The 19,814-nt window shown below is 41.8% G+C and overlaps 1 protein-coding gene across 1 annotated transcript in view; it reads left to right on the top strand.

The window, feature by feature from the left end:
- The first annotated feature begins 519 nt into the window (after nucleotides 1-519).
- Rad23b (RAD23 nucleotide excision repair protein B) overlaps nucleotides 520-19,814 on the top strand; it is a 35,905-nt gene continuing 16,610 nt past the window's right edge. The window contains exons 1-4 of the mRNA XM_075967192.1: nucleotides 520-916; nucleotides 14,479-14,560; nucleotides 16,683-16,762; nucleotides 18,517-18,785. Of these exons, the coding sequence (XP_075823307.1) occupies nucleotides 851-916; nucleotides 14,479-14,560; nucleotides 16,683-16,762; nucleotides 18,517-18,785 (497 nt within the window). The 5' untranslated portion in view covers nucleotides 520-850. The remainder of the gene's footprint in view (nucleotides 917-14,478; nucleotides 14,561-16,682; nucleotides 16,763-18,516; nucleotides 18,786-19,814) is intronic.

Genomic DNA, 19,814 nt, shown 5'->3' with positions numbered 1-19,814 from the left:
AAAACGCCTTTCTTTACAGGTCGGAGATCCCAAGGTTAGTAAGATTAGCACGCAAAATTTCGCAAGCAAGCAGTCCGGCGCCGGAGTCAGTGTCCCAGGATCAGAGAAGCAACCCGCATTACACACGCCCGGCCCGCGGCGTGCACCCCACCAGGGCGGGCCCCAGGCAATCCATCCACTAAGGCTCCGCCCGCTCCATTGCCCTCTAGGCTCCAAGCTCTCAGCTCCGCAGCCACTCAGCCCGGTCTCCACGTAGCCGTTCCTCGGCTACGGATTGCGCAACTCGGGCCGCCAGGCGGAGCCTGGACGTAGGCGGAGCGACCAAAGGCGGGCGGACCGGACCAGGCCGCCCCGAACGCCGCGGCCAGGGGATGTGCGCCTGCGCACGTCCGCAGCGCGCCGCCGGCATTCCAGCCCCGCCCATCGCCCCGCCTCCAATTCCCGGGCGGAGTTCCTGTTGACGCCTGCGCACTGCGTCGCCGCATCCCGCGCCTGCTCAGATCGCCCGGGTCTGGCCCCATCCTCCGGGTTTTCCTGGTGGGGGAGGGGGCACGTCTCGGCGAGTCACGGTGATGGCGGCCACCATCCTGTGGTGAGGTAGCGGATTCTCTGCGGTCGTCGGGGAGTCCCTGGCGCCTTCTGCGGGCCCGGTGGCTGGCGCGTGAGGAAGCACCGCGGCCCGAGCTTGCGGGGAAGGCGGCGGGACCGGCGGCGCGGCTAGGAGACGAGGGGCCCGGGACGAGCGAGACTCGGCTGGGCGAATGTGACAAGCCCCCACCCCCACCGCCTTCCTCCTGAGAGCGCGAGGACCGCGGCCACCCCGGGGCGTCCAGGCCCCGGCGCAGGCACCATGCAGGTCACTCTGAAGACCCTTCAGCAGCAGACCTTCAAGATCGACATCGACCCGGAGGAGACGGTACGCGCGGCAGGGCGAGGAGAAGCGCGGGCCCGGGTCGGAGGTGGCGGGGGAGGGGGCCCCCCAGGGGGGCGTGAGGTCACCGCGGGCTTTGTGGGCCGGGGACCGGGAAGGCCTGGAGGCAGATGGCGTGGACCAGCACCGACCCGCGTGGACACTGGAGGCCGCTGCCCGGAGCGCGTGGTCGTGGGGCCGGAGGGGGAGGGGAGGCCTGGCGGCCTGGGCGCTGGAGCCTGGCCTGAAGTGCACACACAGGTGGGGGAGGGCGATCCAGGCGTCGCCACCACTCTCCCACGACCTAGTTGGGTGCGGAGATCTAGGGGCCGGTTGGTTACCCAAGGTGATGGCCTTCAGTGTGCCTGGTTTTGTCTGCACCAACGAGAGATGGTGGGGGGAAATGAATTCTTAGCCTCTTAGAAGGAACCCTTTTATGTCTAGCTTGGATAGTTTTTACGTACCTCCCCCCCCCCCCCATCCGCCGGACCCACACTCACAGGTAGATCACGCTCTCAGGCCTCGGTGGTGGTGAAGAATTTTTGCATTAAACCTTCAGATCCGGATTTAAACGTTCTCCCCGTCGTCTTGGGAACCTGCACGCTCCTCGGGTTCCTAGAACAGTAGTATTTGAAGGGAGGGAAAAAAAGAATATAAAAACTTTTGTGTTCTGCGGTTAAAGCCGGTTACACTTAACGAGTTCACGTGATAAATTGCGATGCTCTCTCCAGTTCTGCCTATAAAAAAAAGATGTACTATATTGAAGTTGATACAACTTCATGTCAGGAATCTAAAAATGCCATGTGTGTAAATTTCCTCACGTGCTGTGGAATTGTAGTAAGCCAGCAAATGACTGCCTATTTGTTTTGTTTTATAAATGACTGATCCTATTTTGGTTGAAGATCCACTGACGTGCTGTTAATTAAATAGAGCCGAGTTCTGTTTGTGGCGCTGTAACTCGTTTACTTCGACGTGGACAAATTACCCTGCTCCATTTCTGAAGCAGGAATAGTAGCAGCAGAGATGTGAGGATTAAATGGCCTTTAGTTGGTTTGTAAATGAGGCCTGCTATGTAATTAAAGTATAGATACGTGTCTATGAAGACACAGTGTTAGGTTTTACCTATCTTATCGGATATTCTAAAGTCCCCTACATCTTTAATAAGAAGCCGAGAATTCCGACATTTTTGAAATTGTGGCACAAAGTGATTCCGTATGCAATAATTCTTGAAGGTACAGAAAATACCACTTACATATGAGAACTCCATTTCTTCAGAATCAGTGGTTATAACCTAGTGGACTGTGGCCCAATAGAATAAAATACCTATCGGATTTTCCTTTACTACTGAGAATACTGAATAGTAAATTAAGATGAAAGTGTGGGCTTGGAGAGATGGTTCTGCGGTTAAGAATACTGGCTGCTTTTCTAGGATCAATTCTCAGCACCCACATGACAGCTCACAACTGTCTGTAACTCTAGTTCCAGGGGCTCTGATACCCTCACACAATAATATATGCAGGCAAATGCCAATAACGCAATGCACATCACATTAAAGAAAAGGCCGGCTGTGGCACACCCTTTAATCCCAGCACTCAGGAGGCAGAGGCAGGCGGATCTCTGAGTTGGAGGCCAGCGTGGTCTACAGGGCTGTTACACAGAGAAACCCTGCCTCGAAACAAAAGAGATGAAAGTGCAGGGCTGGAGATGCGAGTGTGAGTCCCTAAGGTCCATCACCAGACCTTGAAAAACATTGCAGCACAGTTGTCAGCTTAAGGATGTTAAGCAAAATACGTAAAATGTCTACTTGGCTTTGGTTCATTGGGGGTGATAAATGATGGGATGGTAACTTTTTTGAGCTTAAAATACTAATTTGTCCCAGAATCACTAAAGCAGAGAAATAGGTTTTACTTTATTTTTTTATGCCTGAATTTGTTGTAATTTTGTAGTAATTTCATACTACTGAAATAAACGTGTGTGTGTGCGTGCGCGTGTGTGCTGTATAAAATTTGTACCACACTTTAGCCTTCCACATGTCTACTATTATCTTGGAGCCAGTGCAGTATTAAATTCCTAAATGTGCTTATTATTTACAAGTTTATTTCCAGGAAATGCAATATTTTACACTTTTAGAAATACATGTTTGGTGAGTTGTTATTGACTTTTTCAATTTTGGTTACTAGAACAAATAATTTGTTGATGTTAATGTATAATAAGTTTTTTAAGGTATGTTTTGATTCCATATTCCATGTCACCCCTTTTTCTTTGTGCTGGGAATCCAGTACAGGTACTTTGGGCTTTATGCACACTAGACAAGATTTGGACCATGGCTTCTTTTTTTTTATAGTTATTTATTATGTATACAATATTCTTTTCTGCGTGTATGTCTGAAGGCCAGAAGAGGGCACCAGACCTCATTACAGATGGTTGTGAGCCACCATGTGGTTGCTGGGAATTGAACTCAGGACCTTTGAAAGAGTAGGCAATGCTCTTAACCGCTGAGCCATCTCTCCAGCCCTGGACCATGGCTTCTTTATTTACATCTATAGTGAGTTTGATTAGCAGACACATTTTCTCTTTCGTTTGTTTATTTGTTAGTTTATTCATGCATGTATTTGAGACATTGTTTCACTATGTAGTCCTGACTGACCTGGAACACACAGAAAAACACCTGCTTCTGCCTCCTCTGCTAGAATTAAAGCTATGTGGTCACTGCCCAGCAGGGTTTAGAGATTAGTTGATATTTTTTTGTTTTGTTTTCGAGACAGGTTTCTCTGTGTACCTCCTTCTGTCCTAGAACTCACTTTGTAATCCAGGCTGTACCTGAACTCACAGAGAGCTGCCTGGCTCCCTGCTTCTTCAGTTCTAGGACTAAAGGTGGGCACCACCACACACAGCTCACTTTTTTTTTTTGGATGCAGTATTTTAGAGTTCCCGTATAAATAAAAGTGAAGATTATTTTAACAGTGGATTATACTAAATACTTTGTTTAAAAAATGTGACCAGAGATTTTATAAGTATATCTGTTTGGGGTTTACAAGTAGATGGGGCAGATAAAAGTTCCTAATGACCTAAATTCAAACCCCTGGACCTCTGTGGTAGGAGAGAACTGAGTCCCGAAGTTTTCTTCTGACAACTCACTGTTTTGGACACTTTGGCACCCCACCCCAATTAATGAATGAATAAATGAATGTGTTTTAAAATTAGGATTTTAGGAATGTCTACAATTTACAGTTGCCCATGGAACTGGTTTCAGGTTTGCCCTTAACTAGTTTTTATTTAGAAGGGACTGAGGAAATTAAGTAATTTAAGGTGCTTTATTTAGGAACTCTTGGGAATGCCAAGCATGGTACCTTTAATCCCAGCACTAGGGAGGCAGAGGCAGGTGGATCTTTGAGTTCAAGGCCAGCGTATAGTCAGATTTTTTTGGCTGTCCTGTCAGCTCCCGGATTATGAAATAGAGACTTATTAATTATGAAATTTTTTAAATTATTTATTTATTATGTATATAGTATTCTGGCTGAATGTTTTTGCCTGAACTACCACTACCCAGCAGGAATCAGTATTCTTTTTCCACCATGTGGGTCCTGAGGATTCAACGTGGACCATCAGATCTCTCAGCAAGCACCTTTGGCTGCTGAGTCCTCTTGCCAGCCCCTGGTGCAGTGTCTTAATGTATCACTAAGTGTTGACAGTATATAGCATACAAGTTGATACTGCTGTCTGCTTGTGCTTGATGCTAGTTAAATATTTTGAGTAAGAATAGGTAGGGAGAGTACATGGACAGAAGGACTTAAATCTGTGATGTTCTTCAAATATCAGAACTTTAATGTGAGTACATTATAAGTAATAATAAAACTATTTGTATTTTGTTTTTGCTTTTCAGTTTTTTATGTATGGTGCACACATTGTGTTGGGCTTTTAAATTATTTTCATTGTGTGTCCGTTTGGAAGTGCACATTTCACTGTGTGTGTGTATATAGATCAGAACTTTGGGGGTTGGTTCTCTGCTTTTGTGGGTTCTTTTCTAGGGATAAGACTCAAGGTCACTAGGCTTGTGTGCTTTTATCTGCTGAACCATTTTGCCAGCATTCGTGTGCTTTTGATAAAATAACTAAAGATATTTATATCTCTAAATCAGTAGTTTGCTATATAGTGATTTACAAAGCATTACCTCCCTTTGTGGTTATTGCATGATTTTGGAAGTTATTATAAAATAACTGCTTTAGTTTTTATTCTGTATACAATATTTGTTAGCCATTACTTTTTAGTGATTTCTGTTTTGGTTTATTTGTTTTTTCTATAGACAGTGCTTTCTAGGTTATTTAGTCATGAATAGTAAATATGTTAAATTATATTACAAGGGTTCTGAGCATATAGATAGGGAAGATACAGTAAGATTAGAAAATCTGGTTTGGGTTTTCTCACAGCTTTTACTTTCTGTGCTCACAGTAGGCTTTTTATTTTCCTTATGCATTCAATAAAGATTTTCACTGGTGGATACATTCTACTGGTAACTATGAAGTTGCTGACATTCTGTGTGTGTGTGATAAGTGCTTTGTAGAAACTGAAATGGGTGAGATGATGGATGATGTGATTGATGGTCCTTGACTAGGTGGCTACTTCACAGTAGGTCACAGAAAGGCCTTTGTGGAGAAGGTGATGTCTGAGCAACAAGCTGAGATCTAAACATAGCATGTTGCAAAATAAGGAGTCTTTTCTATGGAGAACCTTTAGATTACAGACTCTAGGATTTTAAGAATGTGTTGGGAATCTAAAAGACCCAGTGTTTGTTTTTGAGGTAATGGTGAGGAACTGAGAGTTAGACAAGGGCTCAGAGCAATTACGCTGTTGTAGGATGTTCAAAGATGAGAAGCATTTTGAAAAATTGTGGGGTTTCCTCTTGTTTTTTTGTGCCTAGTCCAGCCTCAAACCTATGGCAATCCTATTCTACCTGAATGTCATGAGTCATATCTCTCTCTCCCCTCTCTTTCTCTTTCTCTCTCTCTCTCTCTCTCTCTCTCTCTCTCTCTCTCTCTCTCTCTCTCTCTCTCAGGTTATCTGTTCTTGTGTGGGAAATGGGTAGTGGAGTTGACAAGAAACAAAGCAAGGTGGGGGCTCTTCAAGGGCTTGTGCAGTAATTTTAAGCAATTGAACTTTTGGCCAAGATTGGAGATGGACTTGATATGTTTTATTTTATTTTGGTTTACGAGACAGGGTTTCTCTGTAGCTTTGGAGCCTGTCCTGGAACTAGCTCATGTAGACCAGGCTGGCCTCGAACTCACAGAGGTCTGCCTGCCTTTGCCTCCCGAGTGCTGGGATTAAGGGTGTGTGCCACCACTGACCAGCTGGACTTGATATTTTGCTAGGTAGAATTGGAAACAATTTTTTGGTGTGTTGACACTGTTAATTTGGTAATGTAAATTGTGTGAATACTTCTATTCTTTCCAGAAATGTGGAAGACTGTAAAGAACAGACTTGGGGCCAGGCAGTGGTGGTGCATGCCTTTAATCCCAGCACTTGGGAGCCAGAGGCAGGCGGATCTGAGTTCGAGGCCAGCCTGGTCTACAGAGCTAGTTCCAGGACAGGCTCCAATGCCACAGAGAAACCCTGTCTTGAAAAACCAAAAAAAAAAAAAAAGAGAGAGAGAGAGAGAGAGAGAGAGAGAGAGAGAGAAAAGAAAATAAAAAAAAAAAGAACAGACTTGGGAGTTGGTGTAGGAACATGGAGGTAGAAATGTCATTTGTTGAGTCTGGATTACAGAGAACTTTAGATGGGAGATAGCCATTTAATTTATATGAGTAGATAAGAGCTCTGTCATCATTGCAGGACCTAGTCTTTGAGAAATCTGAGCAGTATCCTTAAGTTATCCTTTGTAAGTCATTTAACTTCTGTACTTTGGTGACTGAAGCCTTGGTAGATAGAGATGCTGCAAGTAATAGCATGGAATTTAGGATTGGATTCTGGCATGTCTTAATATGTGGAGATATAAAACTCTCTTAGAAAAGTCTAGAACAGGAATAATCTTAAGAGTTTTGGTGTTTTGAGACGGGATTTCTCTGTAACAGCCCTAGCTGTCTTGGAACTAGCTCTGCAGACCAGGCTGGCCTACAACTAATGGAATTCGCCGGGCGATGGTGGCGCACGCCTTTAATCCCAGCACTCGGGAGGCAGAGGCAGGCGGATCTCTGTGAGTTCGAGACCAGCCTGGTCTACAAGAGCTAGTTCCAGGACAGGCTCCAAAACCACAGAGAAACCCTGTCTCGAAAAACCAAAAAAAAAAAAAAAAAAAAAAAAAAAAAAAAAAAACTAATGGAATTCACCTGGCGAATGTAAGAGTTTTAAGAAGAAAAGGGGGTCAGTTATATCTATTTCAGAGATGAAAAGGATAAAAACAGACCTGATCTTTGGTTTGGGTGGTTTGTAGGTCTTTGACCCTAGTGAGCAGTATCCTGGTAGAAATGGAGCTAGAAGCTGTATTGAAGTGGATGTCGTGTGCGAAAGTAGAGTAGTAGCAATGGACAGATAGTATTTTTTATCTTTGCCATTATCCTTTTTCCTTATTTGTGGTTTTAAAAACATGAAGTTGAACATAGTATTCTCAGCTTCATAACATAGAGGTAGGCATTATTTTAAAAGGAAACCCACATTGCTGAAAAAACGTGGTTAACATATGTCATTAAAAGTAAATGACGTTTGTTTGATTATCAATGAAAGATGTCTTGTACTTTGGCCTTTTATTCTTTTGTCTTGTATGCAGTGGTCTGTATTCTGTCTCAGCTTCAGTCCCATCATTAGAAGTTCTCCACATTCCTGGTAACTGCCACTTCCCCCAACTCTAGTGTATTAGTTACTGTCTGTTGCTGTGACAAGACACCCATAAGGAAGAGATTATGGAAGAGAGTATTTTGGCTTATGATTCTAGAGGGAGAGTTCAAAGTGGCCAGGGATTCCTGGCAGCAGGCCAGAGCAGGAAACTGAAAGACAGACCCCATTTCATCCCCTTGCCGGAAGAGAGTGAACTGGAAATGAATGAGGCCATAAACATTTTTTCCCCCTAGAGGTAGGGTTTCTCTATAACAGTCCTGGCTATTCTGGAGCTGCTTTGTAGACCAGGCTGGCCTCGGTCTTACTAAGATCTGCCTGCCTCTGCCTCCCAACTGCTAGGATTAAAGGCGTGTGCCACCACCGCCTGCCTAGGCTATGCTAACTCTTAAAGCAACCCCCAGAGACCTACTTCCTCCACAAGGTTCCTGAAGGTTCCATAACCTCCACAAACAGTACCACCACCTGGGGACCAAGTATTCAAATGTCCCAGCAGGTGGAGCGTTTCTCAGTCAACACCACACACCCAGTAACGTTTTTAGCATTCCACTCTGTTTTGATTTCCTGATTCTAACTAATGAGATTTTTTAAAAGGCATTTGATAGAAATTTCCTTTTCACTGGCTCTGGCTCTCAGACCTTTATCTTGGGCTTGTCACTTCTATGATTGCTTATCAAGAGTTGGGTCACCTGCTTGGAAGACTCAGCACAGCGCCCAGACTGAGTTGGGGTGCTGCCAGGTAGCTGATTTGTGACCTTGGGTAGGTTACCCAGCTGTGTCCTCTTCTGTAAAATGAGGACAACAGCACAGGAAATGATACCTGAAAGCCTTTTGAAGATGCTGTGGATTTGAAATGATATGTATATACAGTTTGATGTCAACAGTGCTGGGCAGTATGGTCCTACTTCTGCACCATTGTTCTTGATTGGGTATTACAGAAGCTCTAAAATTCACTTTGATGTTTCCACTTGGACTTGTGAAGTCAGACAAATACTTAGTTGCACGAACTTGTCTCAGACTCTTGAGTGTAAATATCAGTTCTTACCTGACAGTCGTTGTACTCCACTCCCTCTTCCACTGCTGCAGGAAGATTTCATTCTATTTGTTATTTTCAGCTGAAATACTGCTTTTTTTTCTTATTGATAATTTTGACAGTACATCTACAAGGCCCTACTACAACTACCTACTTGTTACTGGTGGTTTTCTTTTTAAATTGTAGATGCCAGTCTATTATGGATGTACCACTTAAGGTTAATGTGCATTTTTCCACTGTATTTTATCTCCTTTCTTCCGAAAAGGACACATATTAGGCACGTTGTGTGACTGTGACCACATATATCCAAGAGAGCAACAGCAGCATAAGGGAGAGGTGATATATTTCCTTCATGGTTTCAGATGATTCATCCTACGGTTACTTGGCCTCATGTACTTGGATAGAACATCATGGTGGCTGGAGCTTACGGAGGAGGAAGCAGTTCACTTCATGAAATCAGGAAGCAGAATAGAAATTATAGGTTGATTTTAAAAGGAATGCCCCCCAGTGATTTTTTTTCTCCTTCCCTCCCTTCCAGAATCTTCCAAGATAGTGCTGCCAGTAGTGGACTGTTTTTTTAACATGTGAACCTGCTGGGAGCATTTCATACTTGACCCCAGCATCTCTGCTTCTTTGGGTTTTCAGTTTTAGAGTATGCATATGTCCATCCCTATCATAATAAAATTCTCCTTCCCCTTACCCCCTTTAAACTGTGGTTCTATTTCTTGGTTTCCACCTTACAATAAAACTCAAAGAACATGTTCTGTTTCACTATTTTCATGTCTTGCTCTTCTCTTGTGCACTTGTCTTTTGTCGTTGAGTATAGTGTTTTTAAAAAATCTTTTTAGAAAGGGAATATCCTCAATTACCTGCTTCCTTTAGAGTTGATATGAAAAGCAAGTAATTTGCTGCCTAAAAATTGTGAAAGAATTGTAAAAATTGTGGAAGAAGTTGTGCTGTTTAAAAATAAAAATCCACTTTCATGAATTTTATTTTGATCAATCTTTTCATTATTTTTTCTATGAAAAAGCTTGTGTAAATGATACTCTTTCAACTTTACATTATCAGTGGCTTTGAAAGGGATAAGGTGGAACCAAGGTCTTACCATTTCAACTTAAAAGTTAGATTCCCCCCATAGGTAATGCATGAAATTTGCTTTTTAAAGGAATGTGTTAAACTTTGACCTCCTATAGCAGGGTGAACCCTGCCAAATGATGCTGTACCACCTGTTTCTTATAAACACCTGGGTAGTGAAGCCAGTCTCACTGTGAATGAATTCTGTAAACTCTTTAATAACATCGCGTAGGCTCATCCAGGCAGTGGAGGTGGATCTGCTCTTATGACTGAATGTAAATCAGATACTGATGCTCCAATAGTGAGCAAGGCTGTTTCTCATTCTCTGCTTTGGTTAGGCAGGCTGGTTCCCCTGACCTACACAATAAAATGGCTTATTTTTGCCCTTTTAGAAACTTTAAACGCTATAGCTAGTGTGGAATTAACCTTATACACTCTCCCATTTCTATCTGCTTTGATCTCGTTAAGGTTGTAACATCTGGAATGTATTTTAAAAGCAAATTAAATTGATGTGTATACGTTGATTTAGGAACATTTTACATAGTTTCTGTGGGGAAAAATAATAGATTCAGGATTTAAAATAATAGCCTCTGGGTAATAATTCCAATGAAGATTGCCTTTAAAAATAATTACATTTATGTATTTTTCCACAAACACCACAGGCCTCATGTGGAGGTCAGAGGACAAGACTAGCTGTGGGAATTGGTTCTCTCCTCCTAATTCCACCATGTGGGATCTGGGAATCAAACTTAGTTTGCCCTGCTTGGTAGCAGAACTTTCTTTTTTTTTTTTTTAAATATTTATTTATTTGTTATGTATACAATATTCTGTCAGTGTGTATGTCTGCAGGCCAGAAGAGGGCACCAGACCTCATTACAGGTGGTTGTGAGTCACCATGTGGTTGGCGGGAATTGAACTCAGGACCTTTGGAAGAGCAGGCAATGCTCTTAACCACTGAGCCATCTCTCCAGCCCCAAGTAGCAGAACTTTCTACAGCCTTTGTTTACTGCCTCTTCTCACATAATGCTCTAGTATCAGGTGCTGTTTTATGAGTCTCTCACTGAGTTCAGTGGTGCAGTTTTCCTTTCCATTGCAGTTAGTAGACACCTTTCTTTTTTCCTTTTTTCGACTCCCCACTGCGCCCTCCTCCCCACACACACAGGTTGGCCTCGAACTCAGAGATCATCTGTCTCTACCTCCCAATTGCTGAGATCACTGTTTGTTAATAGACACCTTATAATCAGTTTTGTTTCTATAATTATTTAGGATCTGCTTTGGAGGAGAAATTTAGGAAACAATCTTTGGTGTCTGTGTCAGGTTTTTCAGATACCAAGGATACCATCCAAAGAAATTTTGGTATAAGTTTGAAGTCCTTTGTAAACTTATTTGGCTTTGGATTTTTTTTTTTAATCTCTCTCCCTCCCTCCCTCCCTCCCTCCCTCCCCCTCCCTCTCTCTCTCTCTCTCTCTCTCTCTCTCTCTGTGTGTGTGTGTGTGTGTGTGTGTGTGTGTGTGTGTCTTGGTTGGCACCAACATGCCCTGTTGTGCATGTAGATATCAAAGGACAACTTGTTCTCTCCTCTTACCTTGTGAGTCTCTGAGATCTAACCCCAGGCCTGAGGTTGACCACTACATTCTTATTTGCTGAGCTATCTTTTTGGCCCCGGCAGGGTCTCCTACTATTTGCAGGTGTGTTGCACACTCAGGCTAACTGGCCTGTAAGTGCTCATGCGTGTGTGTGCGCTTGCGCACGAGAGAGAGATTGATTAATTTTCTTTTCTGCCCCTTCTTACAGTAGGAGTGATGGGATAACAGACATGTGCCCACAAAGTAGAACTGCTATACGGATTCCAGTAATCCAAACTCACATCGTCAGGTTTGAATTCAAATTATACTTGTGTTACAAGCAAGTCCTTTTACTCTTTGAGCCATTTAATGGTGTTTTAATTTAGATTATATAGTGGTAGTTGCCCCCTTTGCCTACTCTTTTTTTTTTAAGATTTATTATGTATACAGTATTCTGCCTGCATGTATTCTTGCAGGCCAGAAGAGGGCACAAGATCTCATTACAGATGCTTGTGAGCCACCATGGGATTGCTGGGGATTGAACCCAGGACCTCTGGAAGAACAAGCAGCCAGTGCTCTTAATCTCTGAGCAATCCCTCCAGCCCGGCCTACTTCATCCTTTGATCTAAAAATGCAATATTTTTTGTATATTGTTAATAAGTATTGGTAAGCAATACAGCATTTTTTTTTTTTTTTTTTTTTTTTTTTTGGTTTTTCGAGACAAGGTTTCTCTGTGGGTTTGGAGCCTGTCCTGGAACTAGCTCTTGTAGACCAGGCTGGTCTCGAACTCACAGAGATCCGTCTGCCTCCTGAGTGCTGGGATTAAAGGCGTGCGCCACCACCGCCCGGCGATGGGATGATTTTTGTAATTAGCTTTTGAGCAAGAGCTGTTTGGTGATGTCCTTGATTTTTGTGTCTTTAAAGTAAATAAATAAATAAAGTAAAATAAAGTAATATAGATCCACTAAGGTATGAGAAGAGCCATGTTTGTCTTTTTACCTCATAAGCCTCTCTACTTACTGGTCAGGTCAAGGAGTTGGTTGGATTCGTTTTCTAATTCTTGAGCCTGTGGACACATAATTTTATGAATTGAAATGCTGTAAAGTTCATCCATTACAGATGCGACTGATACTGAAGGAGGCCAAGTTACTTATTGAGAATCGTTTAAGTAGCCCAGCGGCTCTCAACCTTAGCTAAACTTGGAAACACCTTCAGGTGGGCTTAAAAACACTGTACTTGAGCCTGGTATTGGTGGTCTACACCTTTATTCCCAGCACTCAAGAGGCAGAGGCAGGCGGATCTCTGAGTTTGAGGCCAGCCTGGTCTACAAGAGCTAGTTCCAGGACAGGCTCCAAAGCTACAAACAAACCCTGTCTCAAAAAGCCAAAAAAAAAAAAAAACCCAGAAAAAAAAAACCCACTGTGTTTGGCTGGGCGGTGGTTGTTTTTCTCTCAGCTCTCGGGGGGCAGAGAATCTCTGTGAGTTCGAGGCCAGCCTGGTCTACAGAGTGAGTTCTAGGATATGCTCCAAAGCTACAGAGAAACTTGTCTCAAAACCACACACACACACACACACACCAAACAAACAAACAAAACAAAGCTGTGCTAGGGAAATGATGTTCTGTTTCATTGGTCTTCTGATTGGTTATAATGAATCATTATAATAGATTTGCCTACAACATCGATGATTCTTATTTCAACTGAAATGTTTTATTTCTTAGAACTCTTAGGTTAAAAGACTTTTGGTTTTGATCGCACTTACTTTTTGTTTCATTTGCATGTTTGTCAAGAGGAGTTCAGAGAACAGCTTATGGGAGTCATGTCTCTCCTTCCATGGGTCCTGGGGATTAAACTCAGGTTTAGCTGCAAGAGCCTTCCTTTACCTACTGAGTCATTTTGCTCGCCCCAGAAGGCAGTATCTCTTTCTCTCAATATCTCTCTCTCTCTCTCTCTCTCTCTCTCTCTCTCTCTCTCTCTCTCTCTCTCTCTCTCGCTTTATTATGTGTGCAACTCCAGCTCTTCTGGAACTCACTACATAGAGCAGGCTTGAGCTTTGTCTTAGGGTTTCTATGGTCATGAATATGAACACAGAAGCAAGCTGGGGAGGAAAGGGTTTATAAATTCGGCTTACACTTCCACATTGTAGTCCATCGTCTAAGGGGGTCAGGGCAGGAGCTGAGGCAGAGGCCATGGAGGGATGCTACTCTGGCTTGCTTTTCATGGCTTGCTCAGACTGCTTTCTTATAGAACCTGGGACCACCAGCCTAGGGAACGGCCCACCCACAATGGGCTGGTTCCTTCCTCATCAGTCACTATGAAAAAGCGTATAGAGACATTTCTTGATTGAGGTTCCTTCCTTCCAGCTTGTTGGTCAAGTTGACATGAAGCTAGCCAGGCCAAGCCCCTAGCAATCCACCTGCCTCCAGAGTGCTTTACCAACATGCCCTGCAAGAAGGCATTTCTGTTTTGTTTTGTTCTGTTATGTTTTGAGAGAGGGTTCTCTGTGTCACAGCTGTCCTGGAAATTTGCTTTGTAGGCCAAGCTGGCCTTGAACTCATTTAGATCTGCTTCCCTGTGCTGGGATTAAAGGCTGCCCCATCATGCCTGGTCCTAGACCTTTCTTAATCTAAATGATAAGCTTATACATTTTATGACACAAAGCTTCAGAATCTTGGACTCTTTATTTTAAGTTGGTTAAATAAGAAAAAAAAATGACTATTTGTGGTTTTTCTATAGTGCTGGGGATTGAATCCACCTATCATACATGCTTTAGATCTATGTATGTGGAACATGATATAAAGTTCATGCCAGAGACACCTAATAATTCAGGGTAGGTCTTTGAGTAAAATATTGGGAAGACAAGACCTTAAAATGTCAGCTGCCATGTGGATGCCAGGATTTGAACCTCTTAGTCCTCTAGAAGAGCAGCCTCCTAACTGCTGAGCCATCTCTTTAGCCTTCTACACTAATTAAAATGTATTAGAATTTCCTCTTGCATTCTGTTTCAGTGTATATTTTAATTTTTAAATTTAGGCTTAATTTTCTTTTTATTATTATTTTTAAATTTTCCTATAGGTAAAGGCACTGAAAGAGAAGATTGAATCTGAAAAGGGGAAAGACGCCTTTCCAGTAGCGGGTCAGAAGCTAATCTATGCAGGTATGAATGCAATTTTGAAATTAATTTCCAGTGCTTTGCTTATTTGACATTTTAGTTTTAGAAATGTTATCTTAATGCCGGGCAGTGGTGGCTCACGACTTTAATCCTAGCGCAGTGGATCTCTGTGAGTTCGAGGCCAGTCGGGTCTATAAGAGCTAGTTCCAGGACAGGCTCCAAAGCTACAGAGAAACCCTGCCTAAAAAAAGAAGAAAGGAAGAAAGGAAAGAAAGAAAATTGTTATCTTAGAAATTATAGTATTTTTGAGTTGACTTTGTCAGAAACATGATCATAGATAACAGTGGTGGAAGTAGTTTTTAAATTATGTTTTGATATTCAGTCTTCTCTCTGCACATTTGCCTTCTGTGTCCATGGAGTGATTGAGTACTGTGACTGACTTCGTTGTCATTCATGACTTTCAGTCTGTCAAGAACTTGTGCACTAGTTGACTAATACGAAAGTTGGAGAATGAAGGCTTGTTTCATACATCAGAAGATCTTCATAATAGGATTAAATGATAGGACTCCCCCCCAAATTGAAATACAAATTATATAGAGTATTTTTAAATTCGTAAGAAAAGGAAGCCCCAATACAAAAGCACCCAAGAATACGAATAGGAAATTACAAATTTAATTAGCCTCACTGACACTCAGGAAAATATGTTAAAAAATAAACTTGATGGCAGAATTTAGTAGAGAAAACTCATTTGTTCCCTTGAAGATGGCACTAGGACTCATTTCAGATGGTTGTTTACCCACCATGTGGTTGCTGGGAATTGAACTCAAGTTCTTTGGAAGAGCAGGCAATGCTCTTAACCGTTGAGCCATCTCTCCAGCCCAGTGAAATAAGTTTTTAACCTGTTTGTTTCCTTTCATGGAGCTTTTGTAGTTTTTGTATTTTCAAAGCAGGGCCTCACTCTGTATCCCTTTCTGTCCTGGAACTCACAATCGCCTGCCTCAGCCTCCCGAGCCTTGGGATTACATCAAAAAGAAAACAAACAAACAAAAACAAGGCGGTGGTGGCTCAACACCTTTTTTAATCCAAGCACTTGGGAGGCAGAGGCAGATGGATCTCCTAAGTTTGAGGCCAGGCCAGCTGTTCTACCAAACTAGTTCCAGCGCAGCCAGGGCTACACAGAGAAATTCTATCTCAGCAACAACACAGGTATGCATCACCCACTGCTGGGCATGTTTCCTTCTAGGAGAGACAGGTGAGAATGATCGCACACTGATCTAGCTCCGTTGTTGTCAGGATTCAAAAGGGATGAACTATAATTTTTGGTGCCTAGCCTCTTGATCTCATTCCCACTCTTTTGTGTAATTCATACTGATTTTTATGCAATAGCTTTTTTAGAATAGAGAACTAAATTCAAGTGAGGAACCATTTAGGAGTCCTGACCCGAGCATAGCTTTGGTATTGTGCACCATGCTCACTGAGCTCCACTATTCTCTTTTCTTGTATGTTCTGCTGTTTTTATGAAAGGTTTTGTTCACTTGGCTTATTTTGTTTGTGGTTGTTTTACTTTTAAAACATTAGAACATGGGGCTGGGGAGGTGACTCAGTGGTTAAGAGTGTTATCTGCTCTTTAATAAGTCCCGAGTTCAATTCCCAGGAGCCACATGGTGGCTAACAACAATTTATAATAAGATCTGGTACCCTCTTCTGGCCTGCAGAGATACATGCAGGAAGAACTCTGTATCCATAATTTAAAAAATAAATCTTAAAAAATAACATTGGAACGTTTCTGATTCATCAAGTGTCTAGTGTTTCAAGTAGGAAGTTGCTCATCCCTTCTTTTAAAAAAAAACTATATTTTCGAGGTGACAAGGCAATTGAAAATGTTTAATTTTCTTTGTCTTTATGATTTTCCTGATTGTAGGGCTGACTTCAAATAGTTAATAAATTAAAAGCCAAATCAGTTGGTGTTTTATATGCTGAAGGTGTTAGATATTTTTTCATCAAATGCTTATGCTTTTAAAGTGGTACATGTCCATTTATATGTTTATTAGCTGAATGCTCAAGTTTTTCTTAGACATTTTACTTGACAGAATTAATGTTAAGAGTAATTTTTTTGTAAGACAGCTTAATGTATTTTTAAATAACATTTTCTCCTCTGAATTATTAGGAAAAATCCTCAGTGATGACACTGCTCTCAAAGAATACAAAATTGATGAGAAGAACTTTGTGGTGGTTATGGTGACAAAAGTAAGTTTTGTCTTCCCACTGTACTGTTATGCATGTGAATCAGCACACAGTGGCCACGTCCACAGCCGATGAGTTGTGTGCATCTCTGTAGCACAGCATGTGGGATACAGGCAGATCTACCACGGTCCCTGTAAGGCTGATAACTAGGTATCTGTAGCTCTAAACTCATTTTGTAAAACAATGTGCCTTATTTTTTAAGGGGCATTACTCCTTAAAGCCCATGAAGAGTTATCATCTTTCTTTAATCTATGTTCACTCTGCTTTATAAGAGGTGCTAGAGTAGTTAAGTAACCACATGATTATTTAAAAATATGCTTAGCAAACAAATTAATGTCTTTCATTCTGTAGCTTACAATATATTGCCTTTCAGGCACTAGATATTTTTGCTAGATTTGACAGACTCAGGGCAGGAAAAAAAAACATGAATTGAGTGCGAGTTCAGTTTTCAGTGAGGAGAAAAGTTTTAAGAAATAAAGAGAAAGACAGCTAAAGAAATGACGGGATGATTTTTTTTGTTTTGTTTTGTTTTTCGAGACAGGGTTTCTCTGTGGTTTTGGAGCCTGTCCTGGAACTAGCTCTGTAGACCAGGCTGGTCTCCAACTCACAGAGATCCGCCTACCTCTGCCTCCCGAGTGCTGGGATTAAAGGTGTGCGCCACCACCGCCCGGCGATGGGATGATTTTTGTAATTAGCTTTTGAGCAAGAGCTGTTTGGTGATTTCCTGATGTTGAAATATATTGGGTGATTTTATGAAAGCAAGCTTTGTATTTATTTGTGTGTTTGCTTGTTTATTTATTTTCCTAAAGTAGAGCTTGAGAGCAGGGACAAAACCTCAGCCAGTAAAGTGCTTCCTTATTTTGCAAGCCTAAGAATCTGAGTTCTATCTCCAGAGCCTTCACTAAACCCCCTCTTGAAAACCTAACTAAATAAATAAGGAAGGAGAGAAAGAATTAGAAAAAGAGAAGGGAGTATATGCTAGCGGTGTTTTAAAGTATTTTAAAATACACATGACTTTGTTAGCTTCGCCTAACAGCTCAAGTTAAGCAAGACACAGTTCAGCTCATTGCTTTTGTAGTTTACTGACTTGGGATAGTGGGAGATTTTAAACCCATCTTTTGTTAAAATAGTAAACTTAAGTCTACAGAAAAGTAATGGACTGAATAGACTGAATGTAGGATTTAGGTAGAATAAAATTCACTATGACTTTTATTTATGTGTAATTGCATTTGCTGCTTGGAAGGCTTTATGGCTGTGCTCTTAGTTCAGGAAGTACAGAGTATATACATCATTTTGCTCCGTGTGTGTGTGTGTGTGTGTGTGTGTGTGTGTGTGTTTAACTTCAATGTCAAAGACTTATTTTGATAATGCTTTTAAGTGGCAATATAGTCTTTAAAATTATAAACAAGGTGCATAAGTAAAGCGCTAGAAAACTATATGGTACTTTTGGGTATGTGTGTTCTATATTTAAGACACATTTCTTTGTGTTCTTTTTTTATACTGAATTGCTATAAGGACTGAGATGAGTCTAATGTTAAGTGCACTTGATAGTTAAGATAATGTAATTTATCCTAGGAACTCTGAGGAGTAATGAAGCACTTTCATTTGCTAATGTTGATCATTTATCATCCACATTTATCATCCAGTTACAAAATGATGTTTACGTTACTAGTTATTAGACTGTTCTTGTTGTTGCCATCGTCCAGCGAGTGATCACGTAATACCTTATATTCACTTTGCTTTTTTAACACGTCTAGCCCAAAGCAGTGCCAGCCCCAGTGCCAGCGACAACTCAGCCATCGAGTGCTCCCACCACGGCTGCAGTTAGCTCTTCCACGGCAACAGTTGTGGCTCAGGCTCCAGCCCCCACCCCTGCTTCAGCTCCCACTTCCACACCTGCATCTACTACTCCAGCCTCAACTACAGCATCTTCTGAACCTGCACCTGCTAGTGCAACTCAGCCTGAGAAAGCTGCAGAAAAGCCAGCACAGTCACCAGTGGTTACTAGCCCAGCACCAGCTGACAGGTAAGGACTGTGTTTTAAGAAATTAAATAACAAAGTAGCCATATTTCTGGATTTGTAAAAGTCAAACTATGTTACATTTTTTATTTCTTTTTTTTTAAATAGTTTATTTGTATTTTATGTACATTGGTGTTTTGCCTGCACATAATGTGTATGTGAGGGTGTCAGATTCCCTGGAACAGGAGTTATAGACAGTTGTGAACTGCCATATTGGTGCTGGGAATTGAACTCAGGTCCTCTGAAAGAACAGCTAGTACTCTTAATCCCTGAGCCATCTCTCCAGCCCACATTTTTTATTTCTAAGTGAACTCTGTGTCATATCCTTATGTCTGTTTTTCTTGCTTGTATGTACATGTACCATGCTTGTGTGTTTAGGACACAGGTTGATGTAATGTATCTTCCTCTGTTGCTCTCTACCCTATTTGTTTGAGACAGGGTCTTTGGCTTGCCAGTTTGGCTAGGCTGTCCAATGAACCTTTGGGATCCACCCCTTAACACCCTCACAGTGCTGGAGTTACAAGGCATGCCACTGCACCCTGCCGTGGATCCTGGAGATCTAAAATCAAGTTCTTGTGCTTGCACCTTTATCAACTGAGCTTTCTTCCCAGCCAGTTTGTGACTACTTTGATAGTTTACTATTAACAATATAGGTATACATTCTATCATACAGATTTTTATGTTTTGAGTTTTTAGAAAGATGTATTGGAAAGCTTCTTCTGAGTAGAGATGTTTAAGAAATATAAATTACCTAAAAAAAGTAATTGTAAATAACATTGGCAGCCAATCATTTTTATTTGTCGTAATTGTTTGTGGCCATTGTTATATATGTAACATTTGCATCCTTCCATATCATTAAATAATTCAGTTGCTGTATTGCACTGTATTTTGTTCTGACCTTTGTTAGCTCTTATACTTTAAGAACAGCATTAAGGTCTTTGGACATTTTCCTCATCTATAAAATGAAGGTCACACTAAGATTATCTGAGGTGGAAAGTGGCACAGGTGTGGTGACTGTCAGGTAAGATCAGCAGT

The sequence above is a fragment of the Microtus pennsylvanicus genome, chromosome 3 (assembly GCF_037038515.1).
Source record: "Microtus pennsylvanicus isolate mMicPen1 chromosome 3, mMicPen1.hap1, whole genome shotgun sequence".
Lineage (NCBI taxonomy): Eukaryota > Metazoa > Chordata > Mammalia > Rodentia > Cricetidae > Microtus > Microtus pennsylvanicus.
Note: the sequence above shows the minus strand (reverse complement) of the source record. Positions and strands in the feature narration are given on the sequence as shown.